Source organism: Quercus suber, unplaced genomic scaffold, assembly GCF_002906115.3.
Source record: "Quercus suber isolate HL8 unplaced genomic scaffold, Cork oak 2.0 scaffold_45, whole genome shotgun sequence".
Lineage (NCBI taxonomy): Eukaryota > Viridiplantae > Streptophyta > Magnoliopsida > Fagales > Fagaceae > Quercus > Quercus suber.
The window spans coordinates 68039-90850 of NW_027069510.1; the positions used below are offsets into that span (position 1 = coordinate 68039).

At 33.8% G+C, this 22812-nt stretch overlaps 2 protein-coding genes across 3 annotated transcripts in view; both read right to left on the minus strand.

The window, feature by feature from the left end:
* Positions 1-398: 398 nt before the first annotated feature.
* LOC112020980 (uncharacterized) lies at positions 399-11921 on the minus strand. Of its 2 annotated transcripts, none has more exons than XM_024053560.2 (16): positions 11447-11921; positions 10707-10801; positions 10486-10599; positions 9226-9330; positions 9008-9079; positions 7097-7209; positions 6583-6714; positions 5873-5941; positions 5275-5362; positions 5079-5150; positions 4899-4999; positions 4385-4502; positions 1541-1600; positions 1313-1423; positions 826-952; positions 399-746 (listed from the first exon to the last, which is right to left on the minus strand). In XM_024053560.2, exons 1-15 carry the CDS (start codon positions 11541-11543, stop codon positions 842-844), a joined length of 1458 nt encoding a protein of 485 aa, XP_023909328.1. In that variant the 5' UTR covers positions 11544-11921; the 3' UTR covers positions 399-746; positions 826-841. The 2 variants fall into 2 exon arrangements, with proteins under 2 accessions (XP_023909328.1, XP_023909319.1); XM_024053551.2 differs by having other exon boundaries at positions 399-756; positions 11447-11920.
* A 4525-nt stretch (positions 11922-16446) lies between these two features.
* LOC112020991 (uncharacterized) overlaps positions 16447-22812 on the minus strand; it is a 12274-nt gene continuing 5908 nt past the window's right edge. The window contains exons 7-11 of the mRNA XM_065771491.1: positions 20182-20194; positions 19892-20048; positions 19019-19179; positions 18808-18934; positions 16447-18501 (exon numbers count right to left, since the gene is read on the minus strand). Of these exons, the coding sequence (XP_065627563.1) occupies positions 16882-18501; positions 18808-18934; positions 19019-19179; positions 19892-20048; positions 20182-20194 (2078 nt within the window). The 3' untranslated portion in view covers positions 16447-16881. The remainder of the gene's footprint in view (positions 18502-18807; positions 18935-19018; positions 19180-19891; positions 20049-20181; positions 20195-22812) is intronic.

Here is a 22812-nt window from a genome sequence, read left to right on the forward strand (position 1 = left end):
AAAGCTTCCACATATTAACAAATTCTCTTTTACAAATTTCCTATAATAAATTTATCAAATTGATGTGTCAATTTTTAAACACAAAATTATAAAAATAATTCAATATTTCATTTATTGTCACATTTACTTTTGTAGTTGCACTCTCCTAAAAAATTATTAATTATGTAGTATTCCCTCATTTCACATGAATAGTGAATCTCACACCATGACTTTAATTAGCGTGACTACTATTAGCATATGAAAGGAAAGAGAACCACATAATTACACTAAACATATTGAATAATTACTCTCGCACATGTATTTAAGCCCCAAGGCAAGTGCCACTTGTTTCACTTCTATACATAGAAGACACTCATTGAGCTTTGCTTATCTCGAAGTTGTTAACTGGAATCACTGGATACGAAAATGGTGACTTTTCTCTTTAAAAAAATAAAGTAGAATACATGTTTAAATATAGATAAGATTCAATGACAAAAATCAACATTGTTCCTCTATTAACATTCCAAGCACATTACATTCTGAGACACTGGCAAGGTCACAGGAACACAAATTTAAGGGGGGGATTTTGTGAATGAAGTTATATATATTAACAAACGGTTGAAATAGAAGATCAATTGAAAGGCATAATTGTGTAAAGCCGCCAATCTCCGAGAACTCTTTCTGTGTCGTCACCACCAAAGAGAACCGAGCACTCTTTATGTGTTTGTCACCATCAGAGAGAACCATTCATGGGCCGTTCTGAAGCTCTATAATCACCTGCAATTAAGTCTTAGAGCATTACCAGTTTGAAGCACAGTTTTACAGATATAAGCAACAGAAGCTCACCATTTCCAAGATAGCATCAAGGAATAGCAGTACCCTGTCTTGCCATAAGGACAAGCTCCTCAGTGGTGGTGCCAATGATGTCATTAGCCCGTTTTAGCCCCATGCAGAAATATCGTCCAATGCTATCCTGAATTTGAAATCAAGTGTCGAGTCAGAGAAGATTCACACAATAAAGCAGCATTAAAATTAAACCCCCATAGGCAACAAAATGTGTGTAACATTTCTTAGTCCTCCACATATAGTCTTGGAGAAACTATCACTGCAATCAATGAAATGCAAAATTTGATAAACTTTAGTATGATGATTTTTTCACACCTAATAGGTGTAATAAACAGTCCCAATCATCCACCGCTCTTTTTTCAAGGTCTTTTTAAGATCATATAACTCAGAATGATGTCAACAACAAATTGATAATTTTATTGAAAATTAAATATCCACCAACAGCACACTCAAGTTTGATAAGGGAATAAACCGTAGGGAGTCTCACCCGGGCAACAATCCCTAGCTGCTCCAACTTGTGAACTGCATCATCCACATCAAAATTACAGCTCACACCAAACTCTTCTTTTATTAGTTCCTCACACCGCAGATCAAGATCCTATTTCACATTAACAAAAAGTCACATCAATAATGCCATAAAGAATCCACATTTTATATCCTACGATTACTGGGAAAATGACTAAAAAGGGTACAGAGAGCCCAGGGTGATACATGCCTGTCTTGTAGCTTTGCCCTGTTCCATCAATATAAAGAAAGAAATGATCACCTCTTTGACCTGCATGATCATAAATGAGGGGCTGTAAGAATTTGAAAACATATAATTGCATATAAGATATTCCTCAATCAGGACTAATGCTCAAATAAAGAGATTCAAAATGTTAAAATGAGCATACAAATGTATCATGTAGCGATAGCATGTCCCATTATAATGGCATCAATCTGTCTAACCTTGTCAGTTATGTCAAATATGACAAGAGTTCCTACTCATTATATGCAAAACAAAACTCAAAAATCAAACCCTGAATTCATGCAAGTTCAGAAAACTAATTCCAATTATTTATCTTGATTACCATGTTCTACACTAGTAATTAGTTCCAACATGAACCATGGATATGAAATACAAGATCCAATGTATGAAGATTTAAGAAAATACTCATCTTAAATTATAATCTAACACAAATTTCTTTAAATTAAGAAACAAAAATGTGTTTCGTTAATAAGAAAACAATATGTTTGGTTATTAAGAAAATGAAGGAAAAATAAAGGAATAAACTTTGAATCACTAAAAAACAATTGAATATTGATAGAAACATTAATTACAAAATAATAAAATAATAAAAACAGGAACAAACTTTTTTTTCCTGAAAAATATATCCCCATCTTATTTTTTTAATGAATGAGAAATTTTTTCATTAAACACCAAAGATACAAGAAGTACCTTGAGCTTCAAACTGCAGGTACAGAAAAACTTACAAATAACACTGATATGAAGCCAAAAACCACAACAGATTTAACTTCAACAAATTTGACTAGCAGCACAACTTTGAATCCAACAACCACGATAAAATTTACTTCAACAATCAACAAATTAATCAATTAATACTATATAGTACCAAACCACCACCACTAACAACAACAATAACAAAGCATTAGTTCCAAATTTTGGGTCAGCCACATGTAATTTTTCCTCCATTCTATTTTATCCGAATTCATACTCTATGTTAATTCCTTGATTGACATGTCATTTTTTACTACTTCTATTGATATTATTTTTTGTCTTCCTCCACCCATTTTTGTTTCTTCAAGTTGAATCAACTCACTTTTTCTTACCAATGTATTAGTCACTCTCCTCAGAACATGACCAAACTAACTCGAATGACTCTCCCTCATCTTTTCATCCATATGGGGCCGCCCGCCCAATCTTTAAGCGAATTTCCTAATTTCGAATCATATCTTTCTATGTATTTCCATGTATCCATCTTAGCATTCTCATTTTACATCCTCATTTTTTAATATCATTTTCTTTCACTTTCCCAAAATTTCCCACCAACCAAACAGATCTCTCTCTCTCTCTCTCTCTCTCTCTCTCTCATTTTTTTTAAATTCAATTTTAGAAAAAATATCAAATTTTATTTTAAAATAATATTATTATAATTTAAAGTGAGTATTTATTAAAAATTATTTTTTAAGAAATGTATTTTTCACACGAGCACTTTCTGTCACTCACAATTGGCGAAAATGAAACAAAATGGTCGATTTTTTCATTTCCGATACCTCAAGCATCAATAACACTAAGGGCACATTTGGTAGCAAATTATAATAGGAATAATAATCATTATTACTGGGAATAAAAGGTGTTAGAATGGAATAACTAAACCTATTTATAGGTTTAGTTCTAAGTTGTAACATTAGAATAACACTCAAGATCTATATTTAGGAAATATCTTATACAATTATATTTACTTAAAAATAATTTTTTTTTTCAAATTTGAGATAGAGGTTATTTTTTATGAATTTTTATTTTTATAATTGTTATGTGCATATGAAACTTTGTATTTGGATATATATTAATTTTGAAAATGATTACACCTACTAAAGAATAGTTATTACAACCCTTTTAGATAGAAATAACTATTCATAAGGAATAACTATTAGTTGTAATAAATATGCAACCAAATAATCAAATAGCTGTTACACATGAATAGCCATTCCCTTATAGGACCTATTACAACATACCAAACATGCCCTTAAATTGAGAGTCAAAAGGTCTACTTGAAATTAACTCAAACCCCATTGGGTCTTTTTACATTTTTCCCATTTTTCCAAACAGAAAAAGACTCTTTCATGTTTTCCCTGACGATTATGCATTCCCTCAAGAAAGATTGAATGTGATTACAAAACCTAAGTAAAGAATTGCACATTGATTGGGTATGTGTTTGATATGGGTATATGTACTTGTTTTTTCTCTCTATCTAGTAACTTAAGCTTACGGGTTTAGATGCCCAAACATGGTATCAAAGCTCAGTTTGTTTAATTTTTGGACTCTGCATGTTGGGTCATCAGAAAGTTTGTCTTGGGTTTTGGTTTCTGTTAAGCCTGGATGGGAGAGGAAGTGTTGAGAAATCATATATCAGTCAAATGTGTTCTTAATTATAGGCACATATACTTGTTGGGTCTCCCCATCTTGTAGCTGAAACTTTTAAGTTGGATGCTCTCAGAATCGTTTAATTGGGCTTTGCACGCCTCGTTTTCTTTTTGGATAAGTCAATATTACCAAAAAGAAGAAAATGAGAAGAGAGTATCCAAGAAGTATCATTTGACATAGATACAGCACCCTCCTAGAAGCATTCATGCTAGTACATGTCTTTCTCTCTCTTTTAAGAGTAGATAATTTACAAGGCTTTGATTAGTTAATTACTCTTCCTACGAAGTATTTTAATCAATTTGAACCATTATTGCCTACTACAGAGAGAGAGAGAGAGAGAGAGAGAGAGAGAGAGAGAGAGATGCAGTCAAGTACTACTGAAAATTTAAAAAAATTCATCAAGTAGCTACTTACTTCCTGTTGAATCACATCATCGCACAAGTGAAGAAGAGTACCCTTTCCACTATCCAGTTGTTTGTCATACATGGACTGTGTTATCAAATTCTGATAAGCAGCCATGTTTGCTTGAAACCTACAGGAAGTTGAAGAAAGGATAGCCACATTAGTAATTCTAAAATTCATATATGAAGACTAACTAAACATTAAAAGAAACAGCGGCACCAAGCTATTACACAAACAGCCAACCAGTGGCATAAAGGAACTAGCGAATACATAATCAGTGAATCCAACCTATAATTCTTTGCTCAGAAATTATCCTAATCTGACTAACCTATTATACAGCATTCAAGGAGAGAGAGAACATATACAAAAGATAGATAATTATTTGACCAGATTAACTCCTCACACAAGGATTTTCTCAATGGAACCGTAGGATAAATCAGAATTCAGACTCACTACCATGTGCAACATTCATAGTCATCCACATGCATTTAACTCAAAAGTAAAAAAATAAAATGGAATACTTAACGTGAAGTATGTCTTAGCACAATAACCAATCACTGTTGATAGAACAGCAAACATGACCCACGTATCATCCTTAGGCGTTTCAAGAGAACTAAATACTGCAACCTGTAAAGAAAGACATAGTAAGCCATTTAAACAAAATGGGGGAAAGATAAGAACAGGACGACAAATGAATTACACTGACCAGCCCAACCACAGCAGATACAAGGAACTTGACCCAGTCCATTGGAGTTAATCCAGGATTTTTCTTTTCAGGCTGTTGAAGGAAAAAAAAAGTTCCAAAACTAGGTCAACAGTTGGATGACGTCAGAGGAAAAATAAGGCTACAGCGTAGTTAATAAACCAGAGAGAGAGAGAGTGAGTGCAGGCCAGTAACTCACAAGAACTATTTCCATATCAGCCATTGGAATGTTTTTGAAATGCTTCACATATATTCCTCGTTCTGTTGTTGATTTCGTACTTTCTCGCCTGAATTCATTTCCTCCTTAGATGTCAATACATTACTTTCATGGTCTTCTCCAGATTAGTATCAGAGTGCATCAATTCCATATAAAGATCTAGTTAGTCCCCTCAACCCAACCCAACCCTCACCTCACATCCACAGCCACCCCCCCCCCCCCCACCACCCAACCACCCACAAAAAAAAAAAAAAAAAATGAAAAAAGATAATCCCATATCTTGTTGAGATTTAAGAGTAGAATATTCTGCAATATTGAATGTATCCTGCCCATTTCCTCTTTCAAGAAGATTAATCTTCTCAAGTAAAAAAGTTTTGAGATTTCTAACGCTTTTATTGATACAATTTAACCACCACCATCAATATCCATCATCAACATGCTCAAGATTAAAATAAGATAATCACCTAATTGATTTAATTTAAAATGCATAAGAACATGTATTGATTCTAAGATGCAAGGAATTCTTCATAATAACATGTTGAGAAGCAATATATATAAACCAAAAAAAAAAAAGCAGTACCTGTAGACAACAATGATCCTATCAAATGTAGGTTCTTGGATTGTGATCTTGCCCAGCAAATTTCTAAAACTGGAGAGTACAAAATTAAACATGTCAGCAAGTTAATTTCAGCTTCTAGAGTCTAGACTGATATTTAACCAAAATCAAAATCTTACAACCTTGTATGTAATTGATCTTTCAGCTTTTAACTTACACAACTTAGTGTTAATTAGGAGTGACCAATAAAAGCCAGAGAAGAGGTTATAACCCTTGATCCAGAGGTGACTAAAGCATGTTGAACGGACAAGAAGACCAAAATATTCCCAAATATTCCAGTTCCAGAGAAAAGTTTCAGGATAGTCAACAGTTATTCGTTAATTACTTATCTCGCTAATTAAATGGAAATTGCAAATCTTGGATTAACTCAAGAAATCCCAAGTGATAAAGAGCAAGGGCAGAGCAGAATCATTCAAACTGCTTAGGATGGCAACCATAGAAACCCAGAGGTCTTTTTTTTTTTTCTTTTTTTCTTTTTTTTCTTACAACAAGTGGGGAGGGGGGATTTGAAGCCACATTCTGCTACATGGGAGAACACAGTAATGCCATCGAAACACAAGGCTCTTAACAAAACCCAAAGCTATAATACTCAAACAAGTATAATCTGTCAGCATAATAACTGCAATATGGTATTCATTAAAAAAATAATGCAACATTGAGAAGTTATATAAGACCTTAGTTCCATATTTTCGAGACGGATCCGTTCAACAACTAGGTCTTCTGCATCTGCTTCAGGACAAATATCATCTTGCTTCTTTGGATCTTTCTTAAGCTGTCCACTTGACCTTTTTAAAAGCTTTTCCAGCCTGCATGCACCATACACCCAGAAAGATCAAAAATATGTTTAAAGTAGGTTAAATTCAACAGGATTAGAAGTAAATACAAAATGAATTAATTCACATGCTAAAATAATTGTCAAATCTTACAAGTTAACAGCTTATGAACCATAATACTTACTAAGAGTAAAAGCTATTTACTTAATAGTGCCAATGCCAGCACATACAAAATTATCCCAAATATGGTGCAACTGATGTTTCATATTAAATATAAAACATGGTTAAATGACCTTAAAATGCTGGGTATTTATATCAAAGCTCTTTATGAGTCCATGAATGTTCTGCCCCCATTAATATATTGAGACCAATCAACAGATTTATTTGTTTATAATATAGTCCAAAAATTACTTACCTAGTTAGTCTCAAAAGATATCCCCAGAAGCGACCAATGATCATATCCACTTTCTCCAAGAAAAAGAAATCAGTGGTCCGATCAATTCCAATACCACGCCGGAAGATAATGTACTGCAAGTAAATAAAAAAAACAATGCATATTAGCTTGAGAGATAGAGAGAGAGAGAGAGAAGAGTCAATTAGTAACCCAGCATCAAACATGTATAAAGAGCAGCAAAAAAACTAGGGTTTCTATATATAGAATTTACCAATGTAAAATAATTTTTGTTTTATAAGTACCAATCCAAATAAAACGTCATCTTTCAATAATTTCAATCCAGAAACAGAAATCCTACTCTGCCACTTGTCTAAGAACATGTATTCAAATAAAGTCTACATCACTACCATAAAAAAAAATAGAACAATCAATACAATCAAGTTGCCCAATTGAATAAACACAGTTGATTCTAGTTTTCCCATTGCTTGATGTGGTGTGTTTCAATTGAAAGAAGTGTTAGATGTTTTGGGGGTTGTGAGCAGTCCCTTCTAGAGATTAAGTCTTTCTTCTTACATACTCTCCTTGTTTGGAGTGTGGCTCTGTCACATTTTTCTTGTTTTTCCCTTCCTGTTTTACTTGATCATTGTAATTTTGTCTCTTAATTTTCGCCCCCACAACACATCCCCAATGTACTTGGGTTGGCTATTTTTTTTCTTAATAAAATTTTTCGTTACCTATCAAAAAAAGAATAAAAAAAGAATTTGATATAACATCAAATTACACAACCCTCTTAGCCATTAACATCTTGAAAGACCAAAAAACTTGAAACTAAGTATTGAGACATGCATATAACACGAATAAGAAAGAGAAAACCCAAGCATGGTGTCTCTCCAACTTCAGTGGGACTGTGTATTAAGATAAGCATCAAAGAAGATTAAGAAAGAAACAACCCATGCATGGCGTGTCTCCCCTTTTTAAGGAGGTCTTCTGTTCAATGCATTATGGTTGTGGGGCTAGGGATTATCATTTTGTTCTGAAAAAAAAAAAGGGGAGAGGGGAGGAATGGTTCTATTATCACCCTTCCAACTGAGAACAAGGGAATCTCACTCTTTGCTTTAACTTCAGAATGAGAGTCATTCTTCTAGTAATGGAGGAGTTAAATAGAAGTTTAGGGGATGGGGTGGGGAGGGGAAGACTATTGTCTCATCAACTAAAGGGTATTTTTCCTATATAATATTCATTCCATCCTTGTAGCAGATAAGATGATGACCATCCTATGATGGGATTTGCATGATGCTGTATCACGCCTTGGTTGCAAGCATTGCGATCTATAGACATTTGATTTCTGACTGCTTGGTTCATTCAAGATTCAAAGATGGACACTAACATTTAGCACAAGTAGGAAGCAGTATAATAAAGACAAACAATGTTTTTCCTTGAATTTATTTCAACCATGTTAGAATATTGGTTAAGTGATTAAATTCACAATTTCCTAACAGTTCAAGCCTTTGGGATAATTGCTCTTAAGTTCGATCTCTGTCTCCACTCTGCCTCTCATTTAAAATGTCAAAAAATCCACTTGTTGGGCTGCAAAGCCACAATTATTAAGGAAAGTGTTAAAATATTTGGTTAAATGATTAAATTCACCAATTCCTAAATCCTGACAACTTAAGCTTTTAGGATAATCAATAAGTTATCAAACCACAATATTAGTTAGCAGTTTTATGGAACATTTTTGTGGTTAGCTCAACTATCTTTCTTAAGATCATACATATGAGCAAGCAAGACCCAATAATGCATCAAATTCTTCCACATTCCCCCGTCCCTTCTTCCAAACCTGTCCATAGGGAAACTTTTCCCTACAAACAATTGAGACTCACAAACCAGTCATTTCCAGCAAAATTTCCCTGTTTGAATTACTTAAAGCAATACCTTATCAACAAAACCTGGAAGGTTCTCATGATGATGCTCAGCAAAAAATTTCTTCAAAAGCTTCTTGTCAAGCTACACCCAGCAAAAACAAAAAACATTAGGATCAGCTAATGTAAAGAGCACATGAAAATATCCAAAGGTACCTCCTGACACAGTTATTGTGCATGTTTATACACACTCAACTAGGTAATATTAAATAGATATGTTTAAGTACAAACCTTAGATTCATCAACCTTGATTGGAAGATTTAAAAGATACTGCCCCGAAACAGCAATATTAATTTCTTCGTCAGACGCTATCTTGAAATTGCTCTTTTCCATCACCTGTAGAAATAATAAGAATTTTCTCAAAAATCCATTTCTAGCAGTACATTGGTAGCCAAGTTAGGTACATAAAATCGTATGGTTTCATTTAGTGGAATGCAATGTTCTCAACTCAGCGTAAGTTCCCAATGATTATCCAGAACTTTATTAGCCATATAACCCTAAAACTAACCTATTTACCCCAACCATATTTTTTTACCCCTAATTTTCTATGCTGTGCAAACAATAAATAGGCTTTTCCTTTAGAGTTTGAATATGAAGCTTTCTTTACTCAAATCTTTATTTGAGTTGTTGAATGCCTCCCCCTCTACTTTCTGTCGATAATATGTTTGAGATGCTTGATAGTTGTTTATTTTGTGATTAGTGTCAGTGTACTTTGTGTAGATGGTTAACCGTTTTGAGTTATTTTAATGAAAAATTTACTTATCAGAAATATGTACTGATCAAGGATGGAAATGAAAAATGTTGAAGAATTCAAAATACTCTGATGTCTAAGAAAAAAGCAACAAGACTATTTGACAAAACGAGTCACAAATTAACACTACAGGCATGTTGCATAGACATGAAATGTCCCAACAGAACTGAATGGTTTTATTGCAAACAAATTGTTAAATTACCGATTGTCCCAAAAGCTTAAGCTATTAGGATTTGGCAAATTTAATCATTTAACCACATATTTCTAACACTCCCCCTCACGTATGAGCTCAAAAGTAATAATAATTCAATTTCAAAATAGGAGATAGTTCAAGACTTCACGTATACATTGTGTGTATCAAATCACTCCTAAAAAATTACGTCTCAAGTTCAAAAGACCTAAACTTCTAATAAAGGAGAGGACGGGATGCTACCCAAGGCATCATTTCTTGTTCTATGAAGAATGCATTTGCTTTTGTGTTAATCTCCTGTGCTCAATGAGGGTCAACATGTCTATACTATAAATGATAATATTGATGTAGCAATTTATAATTAGGAGTCATCACTACAACTAATGCTTTGGTAATGGTTTCTCAATATACATACTATGAGTGAATTTTTTTTTTTCTTTACTTTAAGAAAGACAATCATTTGGGATGATACATGCCTTTTACCCTTTCTATCTTTTGGTTGGGTTGAAATGCAATCAACAAGCAAAACAAAAAGAAGTCACCATAATACCTGCAATAAGTAAGTCAGGAAATTCTGTTCAAGTGAATCAATTTCTTCAGGTGACAGTTTCTGTTGTTCCAATTTCTGAGCCCCATGTACAGGGTCAAAGAGGGAGTACAGTTGCTGTAAACACAAATTACAAGAAAATATAAAAATATAGGGGTTGAAATCAAATAATAAATATAGCAATGGAGCCCATCTGCCAAGAGGACCAAGAAACAAGATAATACCATCAAATCCTCAAATTGTAGAAGATACCAAGCTCGAATTGTGTATTCAACTCTTTTGCAGAGCTTTAAAAACTCAGCCCGGTCAGAATCTTGTTCTGCAAAGTGTTCAAAAAGCAAGGTACAGTGAAGATTAAAAAGGAACAGTATGTTGAAAAAATGAGCCAATAAACCCTTGCATTATTTTTTTTATTTTTTATTTTCAAGTGAACGGATAAAGATAAATGTTTATTGCCAACATTATTGATGGGAACAAAAAGTGAAAGTTAAATTTAATTTTTCTACGATGAAAAACTAATTCAAACCCATATTTTGTTTTCAAGAAACAAACTCATTCAAGATTACTCATTTGTAATTCAAAAACTGGAGGATTTTCATACTAAGGCTGAATGTAATTAAGTCCTAAACAAAAGCCTATACCTATATTGCCACATTTCCTAAAACCCAAAAGTAAATATGGATAAAGTGCAAGACAGCAAATTTAGCAAATAACTGATTGACACTTAAAATATTTAGCAAACTTGTTGCATATTAAAACAAAAACAAAAAAACTCAATAGCAAAATGAAGCAAAGCAAGCAAGCAACAAACTCAAAATCTAGAAGCAGACAAAATACAGCAATACGTAGTCAAAAAATACCACAACCCATTTTGAGTTACAGAGAAACAAACACAAATTTGAAAGAAAACCCACCAAACATTGAACAATGAGGAACCCAGAAAGGAATAGAACAAAGTGAATACCAATGAGGTTGGCCAAGGTCATGACAAGCCTGGGCTTGATAATTGGAATCACTGATTCACGCTCTAAGCGAATCACATCTTTCGTCTTTCCACTCATTCTGTGCAAAAGCAAATTTCAACCCAAAACAAACAAGAAAATTATCACACTGAGCTGAACTTTCTCTCTGTTTTCAGAGAGAGGCTTCAGTTTAATAAAAAGGGAGACAGAGAGAGAGAGAGAGAGACAGGATAGTGGAGGAAGGAAATAGTAACTGAAAGAAAAAGGCTTATTGAAAACAAAAGGTAGAGAAAGTAAGAATTATTCGTGAGATTAACTAGAGGGTTTTGTGATAAAATCCATTTCCATCATGGAAGGGATTGGTATTTCTCTGTGACCAAGCCTCATGTTTTGTTTTCTTTTTTTCTTTTGTTTTTGGTTCTGTAACTGCCACAGAAAAATCTCTGTGCTTCTAATTTCCAGAGTTTTTACTTTTTACAAATGCCGATGTTTTATTATGTTTTAATGCCCATTTTAACTCTCCTTTTATTCTTTTTGTTTGAATAAATGCCAGGTACCAACTCTTTCTTCTTCTTTTTTCTTTTTTTCTTTTTTATAAAATCAAAATAGGTAGAAAACTAACTTCTTTTTTTCTTTTTCTTTTTCTTTTTTTCTTTTTGTCAGTGTCCTTAGAGTATTTTCTAATTGATAATTTTAGAATAGCTTTAATATTATTTTTATAAGAAATATAAAAAATTGTCAAAAAAAAAAAATAGTTTGTTCTATAACTATCACAAAAAATCTGTGTTTTTTATTTTCAGAATTTTAGGGTATGTTTGGTAATTGTTTTTTCCTCTTATTTTCTGTTTTCAAAAACAATTTTCTATTTTTGAAACTAAAAAATTTGTTTGGCAACCCAAAATAGATAAAAAACAAAAACTGTTCTCAAAACTCAACTGTGAAAGAAATTGAAATCATGCAAAAGGTTGTTTTCAGTTTCTAATTTTCAAAAGTTAGTGAAAATACACATTTAATTTAATGAATTTGTCTCATTTAATAAGTTAGTATTAAAATTCAAATCTTAGTAACAACATATTTTAGTATTTTTTTTTTAAAAAAAACCTTTTTTTTTTAATTTCAACTAACCAAACAAAAAAAAAATGTTTTTTCTTTATATTCCCAAAAACAAGTTTTTAAAAATAGAAAACAAAAACTATTATCGAACATAAGTAATTCTTAAACTAATATTCTCAAAGTACCTGTTAACTTTTTCATTTTTTAATGAAAACTCAAAATGTGATTAGGCTCCCATAAAAAAAATTAGGCACTAATAATAAACAATTAAAAAAAATTATAAGAATAAACAAGTTTATTGACTAAACTTGCAAAGGGTAATCATCCAAAAAAAAAAAAAAAGTAAAACGTAGGAAAAAAAAAAATGTAACTGAAGACCCATTTTTATAACTGCTTAAATAGAGGGCCCCCAACAAAAAGTCACACATTTAAGCATGAGAATTAAAATGGTCCACCTCATGCATGTTATCCCCCAATTTAATTATCCACCTTGTAATTCTTTCTTTCTTTCTTTCTCTTTTTTTTTTTTTTTTTTTTTTTTAAAGATAGAATTCTATCCTAACATAATCATAAAAAAAATTATAAGAATAAACAAGTTTATTGACTAAACTTGCAAAGGGTAATCATCCAAAAAAAAAAAAAAAAAGTAAAACGTAGGAAAAACAAAACTGAAGACCCATTTTTATAACTGCTTAAATAGAGGGCCCCCAACAAAAAGTCACACATTTAAGCATGAGAATTAAAATGGTCCACCTCATGCATGTTATCCCCCAATTTAATTATCCACCTTGTAATTCTTTCTTTCTTTCTTTCTTTTTTTATTTTATTATTTATTATTTTTTTTTTATACAATATAGAATTCTATCCTAACATAATCTAAGTGTATATGTATGTGAAGCTCCCTCTTAGAGACTTGAATCCTCACCCTTACTCTCCACAAACACTTATATTTATAAAGTGACCATCGCACCAAAGTGTGCAGTGATGCCTTGTAATTCTTTCACATCAATTTCACGGTATCATATTTTCAATTTATTGCATTTATACATAAATAGAAACGTTGATGGAGACAAAACACTCTTTCTACTTAGCTAATACCAATAACTTTTTTTTCTTTTTCATTTTTTCATACAACAAGCATGTCAAAGTTGTTATCTTCAATGTCTAATTTTCCATCCCACTCACGTCAAGTAAATAAAATAAGAAAAACCTTTGAAATTGCCTCAAGATATTCAATCCAAAATCTCATAAATTTCAAGAGAATTTAAGAACTACCACCGCACACCCTTGGCGCTTGGCGCAATGGTTACTCTAGAAGTATCAAGTGCTTATGGAGTGTGGGTGGTAAAGGTCGAGGTTCAAGTTTCTAAGTAGAAACTTCACACACATATACACTTAGATTATATTAAAGTAGAATTTCTATCTTGTATTTAAAAAGAAATAATAATAATAATAATAAAGCAAGCTCTTTTTATCTATAGTCAATTATATTGGTTTTAAATTCTTTTTTTTTTTTTTTTGGCTAAAGCTCTCCTTTATCACTGGCGTAACGTATTATGTTCACCACATGCACCTCGAAACTAATCATTTCAATTATTGTTTCGTGTTCTTCATACTTCTTAGGGTGCGTTTGGGAAGTGTGTTTGCGTTTTTCACGTCTGCATTTTGCGCGTTTTCAGCCTCTTTTTTTTTTTTTTTTTTTGGGACTAGCACCTAGTGCACTGTTCACGGTCCATGAACAGTGCAATCAGGCCAATGAACAATAAATTCATTAATGAACAGTAATCAAAATATATTTTTTTTATTGTTTTCAATTTTCAGCAAAATAAATGATATCCAAGCACACACTTATTATCAAGTAAAGATAAATTGTACTAGTTCTGAATCCTTATCTAGTTGATGCGAGTTTGTGGCAATTATGCCAACTAAAAAAGAACTGTAATACTTGTTTTCTCAGCCAGATTTTGCCATGATCAACCTTTATACATTTTTAATAGAATTCCTGTTGACCAATTACTAAACAGAACAAAGACTAAAAAGTTGCCCCAACCGGGCTCCAATGTTGTTTATATCACGTGCCCTTTCTTGCTCCAACTACTTATTTGAGACAAAGGTGAATCAAGGTACTTTTATAAATGGATGAGAGATCCTTGGAGTCCCTCCAACCAGACATCGTCACCCACAACGTGGTGAAATACCAATAATACCAAGTTATATAATCAGTCAAACGGGTCCAAGCCATATTAAAAAAAAAAAAAAAAAATACCGATAATGCAGTAGCTTTTGCAGCATCTCCTGAAAGTTATATATATATATATATATATAACTTCTGAAAATAATTCACTAAAAGGTCGCCAAGAGCCTTGTAACTCGACTGAAACTTTTTAATATTCCCAACAAAGACATTCAAGTTCATATCTTCCCTTTCCTCCCATTTGCCAAACACCAACGTCATAAAAATGTGAAGTGGTGCACTATAACGGCCACTAGCATATCACATAGTTAATACTTAAATAGTTAAATGCACCAAATCTGGTACAAACTGTTGAAAGGGAGATCAATTAATTAAGCAATATGCAAACACTAAAAAAAAAATCAAGGGGGAAACATAAGAGTGCGACACCATGCAAATGCATTGTGAGGTCGATCATCCCATGGCTCATGCACATAGGAGAGAGATGGCTCAGACTTCCGAAATAACTTTTCTCAACCTAAAATATATAGTCAATTATATTGGTTTTAAATTCTTTTTTTTTTTTTTTTTTCGGCTAAAGCTCTCCTTTGTCACTGGCGTTACGTATAATGTTCACCACATGCACCTCGAAACTAATCATTTCAATTATTGTTTCGTGTTCTTCATACTTCTTAGGGTGCGTTTGGGAAGTGTGTTTGCGCTTTTCACGTCTGCGTTTTGCGCGTTTTCAGTCTCTTTTTTTTTTGGGGGGACTAGCGCCTAGTGCACTGTTCACAGTCCATAAACAGTGCAATCAGGCCAATGAACAATAAATTCATTAATAAACAGTAATCAAAATATATTTTTTTATTGTTTTTAGTTTTCAGCAAAATAAACGATATCCAAGCACATACTTATTATCAAGTAAAGATAAATTGTACTAGTTCTGAATCCTTATCTAGTTGATGCGAGTTTGTGGCAATTATGCCAACTAAAAAAGAACTGTAATACTTGTTTTCTCAGCCAGATTTTGCCATGATCAACCTTTATACATTTTTAATAGAATTCCTGATGACCAATTACTAAACAGAACAAAGACTAAAAAGTTGCCCCAACCGGGCTCCAATGTTGTTTATATCACGTGCCCTTTCTTGCTCCAACTTCTTATTTGAGACAAAGGTGAATCAAGCTACTTTTATAAATGGATGAGAGATCCTTGGAGTCCCTCCAACCAAACATCGTCACCCACTACGTGGTGAAATACCAATAATACCAAGTTATATAATCATTCAAACGGGTCCAAGCCATATTAAAAAAAAAAAATACTGATAATGCAGTAGCTTTTGCAGCATCTCCTGAAAGTTATATATATATAACTTCTGAAAATAATTCACTACAAGGTCGCCAAGAGCCTTGTAACTCGACTGAAACTTTTTAATATTCCCAACAAAGACATTCAAGTTCATATCTTCCATTTCTTCCCATTTGCCAAACACCAACGTCATAAAAATGTGAAGTGGTGCACTATAACGGCCACTAGCATATCACATAGTTAACACTTAAATAGTTAAATGCACCAAATCTGGTACAAACTGTTGAAAGGGAGATCAAATTATTAAGCAATATGCAAACACTAAAAAAAAATCAAGGGGGAAACATAAGAGTGCGACACCATGCAAATGCATTGTGAGGTCGATCATCCCATGGCTCATGCACATAGGAGAGAGATGGCTCAGACTTCCGAAATAACTTTTCTCAACCTAAAATATAAATATATCAACAATAAAAGTAATTTTTTTTAATTATATATATCAAGAGATCATAGTCATGTAAAGCATTTAGTCTAACAATTTACGATCTCCTAAATTATTGAAAGACATTTTTCAGAAAAAAGAGAGGAAAAAAAATCCAACAATAATAAAAAAGAAATTTATAACTAATCTAGCAACTTTGGGAAACCTGGAATTTTTTTTTTTTTTTTACCTCCCATAAATGCCCTCCCACTTGCCCATCTAACATCTAGATATATACATGGTGTTTGAGTTTGGCTCTTGTATAAGTATGTACAAAAACCTATCTTTGTATGCTTGGAGAAGTCCTAAACCAAAACTCCCATCACATGAATCTTGAACTCAGCATTTTTTCTTACCTTGTCTTCCAACCAAGCTCATAAATTGGAACTCAATCGCCGAAAAGGGAGAAAAGATGTTTTTACTGGTTCCATGACCTCAAGTATGGTTTTCCCATGGGATCGTGTAAAACAGAATTTTGATGTGACAAGCTCATCCATCCCATATCATCAGGCATCACAGAAGTAGCTGCTTCACGCCCACTCAAGAAGTCTAGTGGATGAGATGCTTGTGGTAGAACATTGCTGATCCGGGGAGTAACATTACCCCCAACCACCATTCCATAGTTCCTTGATGGAATGAACTGTTCTGTGGAACCCACTGAATCATAAGGACCACTAGAACGTAATTGGTTACAATGAGATAGAACATGGAATAAACTCTGATCTGCACCACTTCCACTCCCAATGCTCTGACCCCGGACGCTAGCACCATCAGAACCAGCCCAGCCACCATGAACTTGATGCTCACCAGGAAACCAGTTCTGACTTAACAATCCTCCACCATTTAAGCCAGATGGCAGAGGTGCCGGCATGCATATGGTATTGACTGGCAAGTCCTGCACATTGACTGGTGTCAAGTGTTCTTGCCTTGGGATCAAGTATCTGCCTCCATCAGAGTACATGTTCCCTGAGATGTTTCGTTGCATATAAACCTCGTTCTGTCTCTTCTGCTCCAGTTCCAGTGGCATTGACTGCTGCGGCTGCTCCTGGAAATGCCCAGGAAACTGACCATTTTCCATTGACAAATTGACTTGTGGCTGAAATTCCAAACCTGTCTGTTTCTGCTCCTGATGGTACAACATCCCCTGGCTCTTAAAGAGAGATTGAAGTAACTCATTTCTGTCTTGGTTTGGGTAAGAACTGAAGGAACAATCACCTGATTGTCTCTGCAGAAAATCTTTCCCACTCTCTTCCACTTGCAAGTCAGATTCTAGATCAATCATATGGGTCCGATGATGTTCATTAACTTGAGAATGTTCGAGTGGCAACCCACTGGCAGATGTGAACTCATGGCTTGCAGTGGAATCATAGAAAGAATGGGACACATTAACAGCTGGCCAAATGTCTTCTCCAGAAGTAAGAGGCACTCCCCGACAAATGACATCATCTGCAGTGTTCAAATCCCCTGAGTACCCAGATTTGTCAGCAGGAGCACTATCTGACTTTGACATGATATGATTGTCTTCAGCATCCATATCAATGGGATCGATCTCATGGTCACCACTAGGAGAAGAAATATGCTGCAGAGACTGATTCTGAGGGGATCCAGGAAGAGACTCCTGGTTCTGTGGGGAGCAAGGAATAGACTCCTGACTCTGTGGGGAGCCAGGAATAGACTCCTGACTCTGGGGGGAGCCAGGAATAGATTCTTGATTCGGAGGGGAGACAGAAACGGACTCTTGATTCTGTGGCGATCCAGGAATGGACTCTTCATTCTGTGGCGATCCAGGAACAGACTCTTCATTCTGTGGTGATCCAGGAACAGACTCTTCATTCTGTGGCAATCCAGGAACAGATTCCTCATTTAGTGGTGAGCCAGGAACAGACTGCTGATTCCCTGGCAAGTAAGGAACAGACTCCTGATTCCATGGGGAACCAGGAACAAGCTCTTCATCATCTTCCACAGTAGATACATTGCTTATCAATTTGTTTTCCTTCTCATCCTCGAGCATGCTCTCAAGGTTCACATTATTCTTATCCTGAGTAACAAATTGATAGAATCAACATCATACCCCTAAGGATGATTCTTGCCATGGTACAACAATAGAGACATAATCAAAATCTGCTGGATATTAACACTACACAGACAGACTTATAAATAAAAAAATAAAAATAAAACATTACACAGACTTTCGTGCTCACATATACTAAATGGCAACAGAAAAAATACGAATAATAATAATGCTTATGATGATGGTGATGGTGTTGTTATGAACATAATAGCACTGATATGCATAACACCAATAATAAAACAACAATAAAGGAGACAGGGCAGAGTCATAAACCTTTATCAGAGATTTTTTATAATCTTTCACTTCTTGAGCCAAAGAATTAATCACTAGTGATCTTTGAAGCTGTCTCCCTCTCCAGTTATCAAACGCCACTGGGAGAACTTCGGTTGCCAATTGCAACCTATAAACAAGAATGCATTATGAGGAGGGATAGAACAGTAAGCTGAAGTTTAAAAAAGACATGTTTCCTTCACAATCCACTAACCAGTGCTGATGCAATTTCTTCTGTTCTTCTTCCACAAACACTTCATATGGTTGCACATGAAAACTATCAAGATTACCCAAAACACGATTAAGAGACCTAGACTGGATGCTTTTACCAGACTGCTTCATATTCTTGACAAGTTCATGCTGCTTCTTGCTTATCTGAAACATATCGTAGGCAATTAGAATTAGTGTTTAGTCCTAGTAGTCTATATAAGCACACTATTCTACTTCTATGGAGACAGTTTGCCTGATTAATAAAATTTCTTTGGGAATTTTTCCCATGGTCTGGTGTTAACTTCAGCCAACCCTAGGTATTGACTCCTCAGTTTTCTATCTCGCTTTTTGGCGGCTCCTAGGTTTTTTTAACTTGCAATTTTCTTTCTACATAAAATTTTGGGTATCACATCTAATTGTTCTGCATAAGATTGTGATAAGTATTTATAATCATGGAAATGATTGATACCAGTTTAATACCCTATCAGAGGTTTAGTCATTAACTATGCATGAACATGTAAGAGGCAAATATATCAACTTAATAGATTTGAGACTCAACATTGTAAACCACATTAAAGAGTTTCTAAAAATAAGTGAAACAATAATAGGAGACTCATATGTCCTCCAAGAATCCATGTTTATGAAAAATGAACTGAAAGGCAAAAATGGTATCATTCCTAATCAACTTGGCCTCCAAATCTCCAATTCTAGAACAAGTTCACTTCAACATGCTTGGGATACGTAATAGGCAAATTAGTAATAACTTACAATAGAAATGATGATGGATTACTTTTATCTGAGAAGTGACTGATCAAGTACCTAGTTATTATCCCTTCAAGATTTTATATAAATTAAGAAACAAAAAGGAAACACCAACCTTGAAATAAGACATGTATTTGGCACCATCACTACAGTGAATATTACGCTTGTGTATCTTGTCTCCATTTCTGGGCCTTGCTCCTACATTAAGCACATTATCTGAAGCAGTCAATGGATTTCTACCTTTGTCTTTCATGAAGCCTTTCTCAGACAACCTGTCATCATAAAGAAACTACTATGGCTCAAAGTAGCTATTACAAGCAGATAATACAACCATGAGACAAAATTCGTCAAACCAAGCAAATGAATTCACTGATTGAGCATAATTCATCTTCTAAGATGAGGTACAGAGCCATAAAATCTAAAACAAGCAGTATCACCAACAAAAGAAAGCAATAAAGAGAATAAGATGCCAAGCATAGTAGAACCGAAGAAACTTCCACAAACAAATAGACAAATCCATTTAAGAGAGAGAGAGAGAGAGAGAGAGAAGAAGAATAAAGTACAAGGGGGTTGGATGTACAAGAGCTGCTTCAAATAATTGCCAATGAAATCTGACTCAAATGACACTTCCTCCTCTCAAAATAGTGGTCAAGGGTGAGATAGTGGGTTAAAAATTCACTGGGTGCATGTCTAACATACCAATTTAATTATTTTTAACAAAACTGCTCCAAATAATTACAATCTATAGTTCAAAAGATCAAAGAAATTCTAAAATGGAAGAGGAAGTCATAACATGGTCTCAAAAAAATATCATTTAAAACTTCCATCAATATTATGATGGCAGAATCATAACAAGGTTAAAGGATATTCTCTTTGGAAACCTAAGGCTAAGGCAAAGCCCAAGAATAAGTGTCCATGAAGTTTTTATATTTTATTTGGTTATTCTTGAGTCAAGTATATTTTAGTAATTTTACAATTGTTGGGTATAGGCCATAGTTATAAGCCATCGGTTTTATTAATGAGTCTTATTTAATTATGGGTCTTTATGTATGAGCTTTGGTTTAATTTATTAGGGTTAAATAGTAGTCCTTGTACTATTAGGAATCCTAATACTACTAGTACAAGTAAGAGTCTATATATATAGGGTGGGAGTAGAATGAGTTGATTAATAAAATTGGGTGTTGTGAGCAATAAGCACGCTGGCCTCTGTTGTTTCTTTCTCTTTCTCACTTTTCTTTATTTCTCTTCTTTCTTTCTAGGGTTACCATTCACGTTACTGTTTATGTACTGTTCACAGAGCCCCTAAACAGCCCTAACTTCTCTCTAATTCTTCTTCTTTCCTACCCTAAACCCACCACAACTAAATGTAGACAAATCCGTAATTTATCCTACATCATATTTTCAGTCACAAAAAGTTTTTTTTTTTTTTTTTTAATAGACCAAAAAACAAACACCAGTGAAAACTCAGGATAAAGATCGTGGAGTGGAAGTGATAGCATTAATTACAAATGCTATAAGGTCCAGAGCATATATATATTAAATTGACATTTTTAAGTACATGTACTATGTCCAGTTTTTGTTTTGTTAAGGAAAAATATTATTTAAATACCCTCAGCATACAAAACAAGGGGGTTGGCCTAATAGTATTGCACTGTGTTTTGCTGTTCTAGGGTTTAGGTCCCATGCTCAACCCCATGGCTCCTACAAATTCCCCTTGTTTCATTCTTATTCAAGAAACTAGTTGATGCATGGTCAAATTTATGTTTTGAAAGCCAAATCCACAGATTTTCCAAGAGTTAACCTTCACATCTCAATTCTGTATTTTCTTTTGCTAATATGTTTGAGATGCTTGATAGGTGTTCGTTCTGTGCTTACTGTTGGTGTACTTTACGTACATCTCCTGTGTGCATGGGTTGCCCCTTTTGCACATAATTAATGAATTAAAAAAAATAAAAAGATAGAAATACAAATTGAGGACTATTTTTAAAATATACACTAAATCAGTGTATAGTGTATATTTCTTCCTATGTTGATTTAGTGTATCTTATTAAAAAAAAAAACACTAAATCAACATCAGACAAAATATACATTATAATTTTTAAGTACAACAAATGCTATACAATATAAATCAGCTTTACACCCCCCCCCCCCAAAAAAAAAAAAAAAAAAAAAAAAAAACCCCTTTTTCCAGTTTTCTAGAAAAGTTGAGTACAAATTAAGGACATTTTTTAAAGATACACACTAGATGGCCTTCTCATTAAAAAAGGAAGAAAATACATAATATTTAATGTACAAGAAAGCAACAATATGTATCCATTGTAAACCCCTAAAAAATCATTTTCCACTTTTTTATAATAGTTCATCTTTCAAGATAGCTGCAAGATAATCAGACTTCAAACCATGTACACTTATAAAGAAATTCACTTTACAGCAACAAAGCATGAGAAAGAGAAAGAGAATGATAGAGAATATCAAAAGCCTGGATTAATTAAAGCAATCTCTTATCTTCTCATATCACAAAAATTGGCCTTGTTTAAATCTCACGCATAAACAGTGCTGAAATGGAGTACATTTGAAAAGGGCAGCAAAATCCCATGGCAGAGCAAGTTGATCATCTAATATTACATTGCAGTGCGGCTTATAATTTGTTGGGTGTCATTTTTAAGATCTTTGGGATCCACTGGGTAATGCCTTCTACAGTGGCAGCTTTATTGTTTGGATGGAGGAATTGGTTTGGGAAACAATCTTCAGCCATTTAGAACCTTACTCCCTCATGTTTGATATGGATTGTGTGGAAGGAACGCAATCAACACACTTTTGAGAATATTGAGAGCACCTAGGAACAATTGCAATCCCTGCTAATTTGAACTTTCTTTGATTGTCCTAGAGTGTGGGGAGTTACTCATTGTAATTCTTTGTTAAATCCAAGAGACTCTTTCCTTTTCTGTATGATTTCTGTAATTTTTTAAACATTTTGTGTTCATCATTGCAAGCATGGAGTCATTTTCATCTTTAATAATTTTTTTTTTTTTTTTT

Bases quoted from the DNA above. Each gene is read 5' to 3' on its own strand.
- LOC112020980 (XM_024053560.2), bottom strand. From the start codon at position 11,543: ATGAGTGGAAAGACGAAAGATGTGATTCGCTTAGAGCGTGAATCAGTG. The intron at 1,601-4,384 runs GTAAGTAGCTAC...ATGATCATGCAG, and splicing joins ATGATGTGATTCAACAGGAA to GTCAAAGAGGTGATCATTTC. The intron at 1,424-1,540 runs GCATGTATCACC...AATGTGAAATAG, and splicing joins AGGGCAAAGCTACAAGACAG to GATCTTGATCTGCGGTGTGA.